Consider the following 10,429-nt stretch of genomic DNA (forward strand, 5'->3'; position numbering starts at 1 on the left):
GAGCTGGGTCGCGCAGCTGCGGGTGGCGCTGGTCGGAGCGTGTGCGAGCGGAGCTAACCACATTTTCCTTCTTCTTCTTCCTCTTCTCTTCTTCCCCCCTTCCCTCTCCCTCTTTGTCTTTGCAGCAAATGGAGCTGCTTCTGGTGAATAAGCTGAAATGGAATCTGGCTGCAATGACCCCCCACGATTTCATTGAACATTTCCTTACTAAAATGCCTCTGGCAGAGGACACCAAGCAGATCATCCGTAAACATGCTCAGACTTTTGTGGCTCTGTGCGCTACAGGTATGAGCCCTGCACGTTAAAGCAAAAGCGTGTTGCACACCCCTACACGCGCCTACCCCCTGGCTTGTAACGCTTCCCGTAGCTGTGGTCTAAAGCGAGCTCACAGAGCTGCGGGGAGGTAGCTTAAGCCCCGATTATTGCCCCTTGTTGTTTGCAGAAGGTGGATTACTTTGCGGAGGTAAGTTTTTTTGTTTTGGTTTGGTTTTTTTCAGAAGATATTTTGCATATGAGTTGAGTTATGTTTTGTTGTCAGGGAGGGAGAGGTTCCCCCCCTCTTTGGAGCTTAGCTGCGGAGTTGCAGCTCAGCGTGGCGCGATTTCTTCACCTCCGTACACCGGGTTTTATGTGGGGGCTGCAAAAGGCTCACTGCCCGTACTCCGGGGAATCCCTCCCCGCGTGGATTCATTCTTCAGACGGTGGTTTTTTTAAAGGCGGAGGGAGATTTGGCTTGTGAATAGCTCTGCGTGGGGGTTTTTAAAACTTCCCTCTTGAAGTTGCCTCTTCCCCCCTCCTCGGTGGCTGGTGGATTGGAGGAGGGCCACGCGGCACGGAGCCTTTCCTGGCACCGGACCCAGCCGCTGCCATCTGCACCCTTCTGACCACGTGCTGTGCTGGAGCCATGTGCAGGGGCGGCCTCCAAAGATGCCGACCGTTCGCTAGGCCAGGTTTGCAGAGGCCTGATCTTTGGTTTCAAGGGCACGGTGCGTGCGCGCGCGCTGGTTCTTTGAAGTTCCCATGTTTGCGCGCGGACTGTGTGTGTATGCGTTGGTACATTTACCGGCTTTACCCACTGAACCCAAACAAGAGGGAAGGAAAAAGGTTTTAGAACAGTCTGTCTGTTCTCCAGATCTCGCTGTTCCCACAGGACAGAGTGGAGGAGCAGGGACAAAAGAGGGAAGACGCTCTGTTGAAACAAAACGTGTTCAGCGCGTTTTCTTTTAGTCTGACGAGACCAATCCAGGAATGGCAAAAGAATAAGGAAGAAAAAGCCGCCAAAGCAAACGTTCTTTTGCAGTAGCATGTAAAGAGGAATGCCAGACACTCTGTTGACACTGATAAAAGCTTAGTGTAAAGGCAATACAGTGCTTTAGCAAATGTTAATATTCAGTAGCAGTTGTGCTAAAAAAAAAAAAAAAAAAGATCAAGCCTGCATTTGGACTTGAGATACTCACACTCCAAAACCTTGGTGGGATGCAAGTGGTCAATGGCGCAAATTAATGCTGTGTAGTTTATTTTCCAGAGATGTATTTGGTAAAAAGATTGAAGAAAGATTGCAGGCACTCGGAAGAAAAAATTTATTTCACAGAATCAGCCTCACTGCAAGGCCTAAAGATAGAATGATCAAGCCATAAAAGAGAAATTTATAAACACTGGCATTGCTCTTCATCTTGGGCCTAAGAGCAGCATAGGGCAGTTCGTAACTGAGATTGCCTGGAATAATGCTCGGTGTTGGGAGCGCTACAACCTTCAAACAGCCTTCAGACTACCTGCAGCAACAATTTGGGAAAATCAGACATAACCCTCCATGCCAGATTCTACCCAGTAAGGCTGCTGCGACTTCGAACGCGTGATTTGCTTCAGTTTGAAGCTTCTTCGGCTGGTAGCTAAAAAGAACAGCTACCTGGCCTCCCCTTTGGATATGGGGATGTTTAACCTAGGTTGTTGTGTTGGCAATGACAGGGATGAAAACAAGAGTAGTTCAAAGGTTGGAGACTTGCTAAGAGTCCAGTACTTTGATCTACTGTCGGTGTTGTTATGTCTCTTTTAGGAAGCACATCCAGAGCCTTTATTTAACACTGCTACACACCACAGCTGCAGAATGGATCAGTAAATGAGAACCATGTTCTGGGAGTTTTAGCTTTTAAAAAACCAGTGCTGAGCTCACCAGAACTGGGGCCCTCTTCAGCTCCCTCCTGAAGTTGGGAATATTGCCTGGGGAAGGAGTGCTCAGGAAGGCTGCCACTAGGCTCTGAATTTGTATTGTTATTTTTGGATGTCAGGATTTTCTCTACCTCTTGTTTTCGTCATGACTTCTCTGTTGGCTAGTGAAGATCACATGTGGCTTAAGTAGCATCTGGACTTTGCTTTGCTTGTTGCCGGGTTGTGTTGTATTTCCCCTTGCCAAAATGAACCTAGATGGACTGCAAATGCCTGGTGCTGCCTGGATGCTGTGGGGCCCAATCCAAAGTCCAGTGGAAACACTGACACTCGCTTAAGTGGCCTCTGGGGCAAGTGCAGTATATCCTTTGCTTGAAGTACAGCCTGTGTCCTCTACTGGAAAGGAGGGTCTCCAAAGAAGAGGCAGCAAAATAATGCTTAGGAAGTAAAGTCTCCACCAATTGGCTTAACAAGGTGAAGCCAGTGGAAGTGTTCCTAGATGAGCCTGTACGTGTTTGCTCCAGATAGAGAAGGTTACCGTGCAAGGTGAAGTTGAGGGGAATTCCTTCTAAACTCGCTCTTCAGTTGTCTGACTAGTAGAAGTGGATTTGTTTGATTTGGTTTAGTTTTGAAAAATCCATTTTCACCAAAGGATGTCTTTGTGCTGTGGTAGGTTTGGGAGAAAAAGAAAAAAAAAATTACTAGGGGTTGTTTGAAGTTAACACATAATTGAGCTTAATGAATGGGGCTTTGGCATGGCCGAGCAAGGCAGGGAGCGCTCAAAAGGAAGCAGGCCTCTTTTGGCCCAAGTTAAGACCAGTGTTGAGGCAGAACTGCAGCTCTATACAAGCATAACAATGAATAGCAACAAATATTGGAGCTTCAGCATTTCATTATGTTCCTCTGGTTATCAAAACATACCAGGCTCCTTTTATATTATTATTATCACTATTATTATTGTTGTTGTTTTCCTCCTCTCGGATGGAGAAAGAAAGATCCCCCTTTGAAACAAGTGTGTTACAATTCTCCTATTCTCTGGCCTTTATAAAATTGGAAGTCTCAAGGTATGTGACCAGTTGGAACCTGTTGCATCTTGCAGCAAGTGATTTATGTTCACAGTTTTGATTTGCCTCAATGAAAAGATTTTCATTCATAGCCCCCAGCTCTCCAGACGGATGGAATTGCTGCTCCATTTAAAAAGGAAAAGGGGTGACTCGCCTTGTTAGGAATTTTTTTTAAAGCGCTGCAGCGCCTATATGCCTGCTTTGTCCTCCCTTCAGGGTGGCTGGCATTCTTCTCTCTCCTCCCCCTCCTCTCTCTCTCTCTCTCTCTCTCTCTTTTTAACAACGCTGAAGTTGTTTATTCTTTTTGGATGAAGTCTCAGATAGGCTACTGGGGATGTGTGCTTCAATTGATGGGGCCCCCTACCCCATTGTGGCTGTGTCAGGTCTAATTCATCTCACCGAAGCCCCCTTGTTCCTGAGCGCTCAATAGCGCAAGATGAGGCGATGGAGGCTGACAATGATGCCACACTCTTCACTTGGGGGCATCCAATTACAGGCGAGAGGGGCCCCCTGATTAATATGCTGAAATTAGTGGCCTCTGCCACAAATAATTCCTTGTTGAGTTGCAACAAAAAGGCAGTCCATGCTGCTTGTCTGGAGTGGTTATAGGGACAGACACAAACTGGTCATTTAAACTTCATTATCACTTTTCCACCTTGGAAAGAATGAGGGTGTGACTATGAATTCATGTTCTTGTTTACTGCTCCATTTAAAAGAAGAACGCAAATATTAATCCCAGATGTGATCCTGTCAGGACAGACTCATTAAACTGACACATTTTGGTCATGTTCTGTTTGTGGAGCTCAGTAAATAGTGGCGCGAACGCGCTGCCACCGTACCCCTCTGAGCAAGCCGGGCTTGGTGGAATTCATTGCTTGCCTACTGATAATCCCTCATTTCTGAAGTCTACCTGCGACTGCGTATCCGTATTTCAGTTGGGTGCCTAGCTTTGGAATGTATATACTGTCAGTAAGCAGTCTGAGCTATTTTGATTTTTGGGAATGCCAGAACCTTGCTAGAAGGTGGGTGTATTTATATCTGCCTGGAAATGGGCGGATTAGGAAAAGGGGATAAACTAAATTTATTTGAAGTGCGGTAACATAAATGAGATGACTTTAGATCAAGCTTGCCTTTTCATTGGCAGTGCAGCACTAAAGTTTGGCCACAATTCATCGTATGGGTTTAATTTTGAAGGTTGATAGAACGCTGGGTGAAATGCCCCTTTGAAGGTGGGTATTGGTCTGGGCTACAATGGAGTGTCAGAGGTATATGAATAGATTCAGAGCGAGGACTTTCATAGAGTCCCAAAGTATTTAGTTTCACTGGTAAAACATTTACACAAAAGTTATTTTATCATAATAAAGGAGATGCATGATTTAATACTTAAACTGTTCCACTGAGCCCTCTAAGCTGTCCATTCCTTTGATTTCATTCAAGGGTTTGACAGATGGTTTATTTTTTCAACCCAGAGGAAGTTGTATTCTGATAAAAGCTGAAGGAATGTATCTCAGGTTCTTGTGTATAAAGTGGCATTTCCCTTTCTTCCTCACAAAATTAGACTTGCGCCACTTACGTCCTTTGTTTCTGAGTCTCCTCCAAGGTGTACGCTGCCACGGATCAAACGCATTCCTGTTCAGCAGAAGGAGTCTTGGCATTAAAATGTGGATTATTCTTATTAAAAAAAAAACCAAAAAAACAAAAAACCAAACACAAAACAAAACCAAAAAAACCCTCCCAAACCCATGCTAAACGGCAGAGATAGCCCCTGAAGGAATCATGGGAGTGGCTTTGTGGAGAGACCTACAGCAATGCAGGCTGGAAGGGGGCCCAGCCTCTTGTCAGCATGGTGTCACATCAGAATGTAACTGATTGTCCGCCAATTCTTGGGACCCCCGTCACTTAGTTATGCCACATTTACATTAAATCCCTGTTGCCGGGATGGATGGCAGCCACTGACAAGAGACTAGGTTGAGACAAAGCATTTTTAAGATGAAACCTTAATTTAAATATGGATTATCTGCCTCCTGACAGGGTTAAGCAGTCTTTCTCTTTTCTTTCTTTTTTTTGTTGGTGTTGTTCATTAAAGCTATATTCCTTTGAATGTCAGAGCAAAGGTTTCTGCTGTAAAGGGCCTGAGGACGCCTTCTCAGAGCGCACCTAGGATCTGAGCATGTGAAACACTACAGAACGGGAACAGGTTTTCTCAGATGTATGGTGCCATTGACCCTGGTGGCATCATTCTCATGGGCAAAGTATTTTAACACTGGAAGAGTGGGGGCCCTGCTTATGATATAAAAATACCTCAGAGTGATGAATGGCCTCCTGGGCTTAGTGCTGAGAAGGGCTACTCGCCCAGGTACGGTTGCTGGCGTGGGTAAGTGTGTACAGGTTGGAGCCTGTAACAGTTTAGAGCAGGAGACACCTTTCTGCTCCCAGTTTTCGCTGCCGCCTTGGATGCAGTAGTTGGCAGCTGAAGCCATGCTGCTAGAAGAGTGTATGTGTATGGGCAGGCTTCTCCTAAAGCAATCATTTCAGTCTTTTTTTTTTTTTTTTTTTCTCTCCTTTCTTCATACAGATATTAAATTTATTTCAAACCCACCTTCCATGATCGCAGCTGGCAGTGTGGTAGCAGCTGTGCAAGGCCTGCACCTGGGGAACACTAACACTTTCCTCTCCTATCAATGCCTCACACATTTCCTATCACAAGTTATCAAATGTGATCCGGTAAGTGACTCTTTTCTCCTGGTTGATTTCCTGCCTTAGAGTTTTAAGAATGAATGCCTGCTTGCTGCATAGCAGCTAATCTGACAGTAAATCTTGATAAAAGTCAAACCTCAGAGTGGGGTTTTTGAATGTGTTCTCTTGTGTCTGTGCTAGTTGTTTTGCTGTCGTTATATCCATAATTGGTGATGATGCTGCTGCAGGTCACTGATAGCAGTGCCACATCCAGCTCCGGTGTGTAAGAGAGGTGTCTCTGACAAAGCGAAGGAAACCCTGCCTCCGTTTAGGATGTTGCAGAGGTTGTGTTTGGTTGTAGGTAATTAAACTTTGAAAATAAGATGAGGAAATAGTTACTGAGACCTCGTGGTATCTCTGACCTTATCTTTGACCATTCTTGAGCCCTTTTATTGTGCCAAGTGGTGTGAAAAAGCCCTTCTTAAAAGAGTTCTAATGATCTAATTTGGTTTATTACGTGCTAGACCTGCACAGTAGCTGGTATTGAATTCCTTTTCGGAACAAATGCTTGTCCCACGACTTTCTGACAAGGTAGATGGTCCTCACAGGACTCTCATTTTGCCCTGCAGCTTCCAGGAGATGCACATCAGTAACTAGAGAGCAATAAACCTTTCATGAGTGAATGGGCCAGGAAGGGAGCCTACAAGGAAGACCTAAAGTCAATGATCCATGTCATAATGGTGTGTGAAGTTGGGGCAGAGTTGAGCTTTGTTTTGTAACAATGTGGAAGACCAATAAATAGATGCTTTAAAAAGGTTCTTGTGAGGTCTCCAAGAGCTGGACAATGAGTCAAATAAAGACAACTCTGTGGTTAGCAGCAGAATCTTTGAGATGCTGTTAAATTATTTTACATTAGTAATTTAAATACATCGAGAACTGTACTAGTCCAGACACTGCAAAACTAGGTTTGTATAATTGGACTTTGTTGACAGGATTGAGCGATTTCTGGAAAGATGAATGCATCATAATTAATTATTCACAAAAGAATATTTGACTTTTGATAGACTATGGGAAACAATTGCTGACAAATATGATATCTCAGCTTATTATTTTGATCATCTTAACAATGCCTCAGTATCGAGCACATTATTATTGCCACTTACATTACTGCAGCTAAAGTAACATGGATCCAGTGCTGAAATGTTAAATACTATAAAAACTTCAAATGCTGAAATAAAATGCTGCTCAGTTTGGTATGTACATTAGTCAGTTTGTGAACAATGTAGATATTTCAGTGTATGGTTGGCCACTGTCCAGCGCAAGGTATTTGAAGGAGGTATTGAGGAAATATACGTGGCTCGCTATCTGTTCTGACAGTATCTGATTCAAACAAAAACATTATTTAATCAGTCCTAATACAAAGCATTGAAGTAGATTCTCCCACATCTTGAAAAACAACAGCATGTCCTTATGTGACTTGACTTAGTTGATGACAGAACTCTTAAAGTAGTTTTAGCAAGAAGGAGAATCCTTGCTAATTTCTTTTTTATTGTCCAGAGTCATTGCAAGGCCACAATCTGTATGACCTGAACTTAAGAGCTTTAAAAGGAAGTAACACCCCTCCAGCTTTCATTGCTAAATATATTCATGTGTGAGAGCAGCTAGAGTTAGAAGTAAAGTTTTTGTATAGGTTGCTATAGGTATAATTTTATGATGCTTATTTTCTATGTGTATGTATGCTGTTGTGTTTGTAATGGAATGAGGGAACAGCATTTTTCACTACTGTTGCTTTGAGTAGAGAAAACTGCTTGGTTTCATACATGGCATGGTTCCCCTGCATAAAGAATTTCCCGTAAGACGTGCCTGTATAATCCACGGTATCAAATGCTGTGCCTATTATCTTACTTCATTAGCATGTATATGAAGTTTGTTATTCCACAGTGATGGTTCCTCTTGTCAGACCGCACAGAGGAATACGCTTCATATGGGATTGTCTTGATATATTAAGAGCAGGCGTTATAATATGGCTAACATTTCTCCTGATTATCTATTAGCTAGGGCAGCTGCTCTGTTGGATTTCAGGTTACATAATTACACTTTTTTACCTTTAGTCTCAAAGAAAGCTGAATCTAAAGTAAAATGAATATCACCTGATTGGAATTCCTTTATGGTTCATGTTTACGTTGGTAGGAGTCCAATTTCCCATTTTGCCTTTGATCAGGGATAATTAGAAGTCAGATAATCACAATTAGAAGTCTTGGGCTGTCTTCCATCATTCTATTCTTGACCCCATCATCCAAACAGATTGAATTTTACCTGACATTCATTTCCAGGCCAGAAATTTGCTAACCTAGATTAGATTGGGTTTCCATGCTGTCTGTTAGTACATTGGAATTCATCTCCTGCCTGCCCCTACTCAGAGGCACCTTCAGACATGTGCTTGCTATCCAGAACGGGTCAGGCAGTAACAAAAGATTTCCAGGCAGCTTCTTTTTTGTTGTTGTTTGTTTCTTTTGGTATCTGACCCTGGAGTCTGATCATGTCTACTGTGTGTGTTAAAGGTATTTGACCACATCAGTTAAGCTAGCAAGTCTTTATTTTTTTTTTTTTTCTTTTTTTTCACTGAGGAGCTTAATTAATCCAGGAAGGGTTTGTGACCTTGAACAAACTGTGGGCATTGAAAATTTGGGTAGTGAAGCAGAAAAGTTGTTGAGAGAAGTTATCAGAGTAATGCACAAGTTTTGTAGTTGCTTTTCAGTGTTGAGGAGTACTGAGCATGGAAAAAGCTTTGGTGAGGTTGTTCACAGGGAATGCTATATTTTGCAGTGATTTTTGCTAGCTCTAATACATTCCTGCAGACAAACTATTCTTCTAATAGTCATATGAATAAGGAAAGTTTTTAACAAAAATGCTTAAAACGTGAAAAAAAATACTGTTCATTCAACTGTAGCTTAAGACACAGTATGTTCAAAATAAATTGTAAAGATTATGTTTAAAAAAAATACAGTTACAACATGCTGTAGTCTGAGAATCTCACAGGAAAAAAATTTCTGTGGTCAAAAATTACCTTTAAATTACATAGTCCTATGTAATTATTCATGACTGGACTCCAGAGGGGGAAGAATAGGTATTAAAAGAAATTCTTTTGAATGTCTTTAATTTTCAGAGCTCAAACATGCTATATGCAAATGGTGGGTTTACAAAAAAACAAACAACAACAAACACAAAAAGCCCACCACTCCCCCCCCCCCCCCCACCAAAAAAAAAAAAGGCAAGCAGGGTTTGTTTTGCTCTGAAAATAAATTGTCTTTCAGTTAGGAACAGTGAACATGCTACCTTGTTAAAATGGGAATTGTCCTCAAAAGTGCCTGGATTTGTGAAACCGCCAATACCTCAACCTGTAGCCATGTGCTACTCTTTTAATACATCTAATTCCAAGTGTGACTGAGGGGCATGGTACAGGACATGGAAGTAGCAGACTTACAGTCAGGATAGATCCATCGTATCTTGAGAAGGGGTGAAAGAGAGATCTCATTGTGAAGGCCAGAGGTATGTAGGAGCCAAAGGCATGATGACTTTAGGATATGAGGCGTTTCTTTTTGTCATTTAAAACGCTGTGTGTCTCTGTCAAGAGGAAATATTACACTAGGGTTTAAACGAGAAAAGGTCATAGGTTATGTGTTTTCAGTGAGCTGTAACTGATGGTCTGATCTGCTTAGAGGTAGGATTAACCTCCCTCTCTCTCAGAAAGGACTCGCTGAGAATTGTTTGCTTGGGTTTCTAATCTTATTTTACCCCAAATGCCATGTGCCCTTATTGGTGGCAGAGGAGATTCTTGTGGTAGTGGAATCAGTGAAAAGCTGGTAGATCACACAAGAAGCCTCTGAATGAAGGCAGAATTGAAACTGGGAAATAAAGAAAACAGCAGGCAGGTCACCCTCTCAGGAAAACAACATTCATTCTCAGTCATGCACATCCTAACACTTTTGACGGCAATTTATCATGGAAGACTGGGTTCACCGCAAGGGCTAACACATGTCATAGGTTAAATCAGAAAAGGCAATACTGAAAGGAAACTTCAGAGTCCTTAATACACAGAGTTAAATATGTTGGGGGAAAAAACGTATACGATTGTTTTAGAGATAGGAGTAAACAGCACGCTGGAAGAATTTTTGGCAAAACATAGTGTGATTGTTTTGCCTATTTAGGGCACCATTTCTGTGTCCTTGTAATAGATGTACATGGCTTTGAAGAACACAACCAGAACCTGCAGAAAGTTGGGCAGGTTGAGCTAACAGGCCTTCTCCAGTTCTAATCGCTGTGGATCGATAAGTAGGATTGGATATATCTACCCATGGCATGGTTTAATGCCTGGAGGAGGTTACCTTTCCCCACAGTAGACATGATCCTGCTTGGTGCTTTATGCTTTTAATTCACACTGAAGTCTGTGCAAGCGGTGAGGTCCTTGCATCATCCTGAACATTCAGGATTATGTGTGCATTCGGCTCCAAGAAAATGTTTTTGAA

At 42.6% G+C, this 10,429-nt stretch overlaps 1 protein-coding gene across 1 annotated transcript in view; it reads left to right on the forward strand.

The window, feature by feature from the left end:
- Positions 1 to 125: 125 nt before the first annotated feature.
- CCND1 (cyclin D1) overlaps positions 126 to 10,429 on the forward strand; it is a gene marked incomplete at its 5' end in the record, with an annotated part of 11,980 nt that continues 1,676 nt past the window's right edge. The window contains 2 exons of the mRNA XM_010086756.1: positions 126 to 285; positions 5,803 to 5,951. Of these exons, the coding sequence (XP_010085058.1) occupies positions 126 to 285; positions 5,803 to 5,951 (309 nt within the window). The remainder of the gene's footprint in view (positions 286 to 5,802; positions 5,952 to 10,429) is intronic.

Source organism: Pterocles gutturalis, unplaced genomic scaffold (assembly GCF_000699245.1).
Source record: "Pterocles gutturalis isolate BGI_N339 unplaced genomic scaffold, ASM69924v1 scaffold21236, whole genome shotgun sequence".
Classification (NCBI taxonomy): Eukaryota; Metazoa; Chordata; class Aves; order Pterocliformes; family Pteroclidae; genus Pterocles; species Pterocles gutturalis.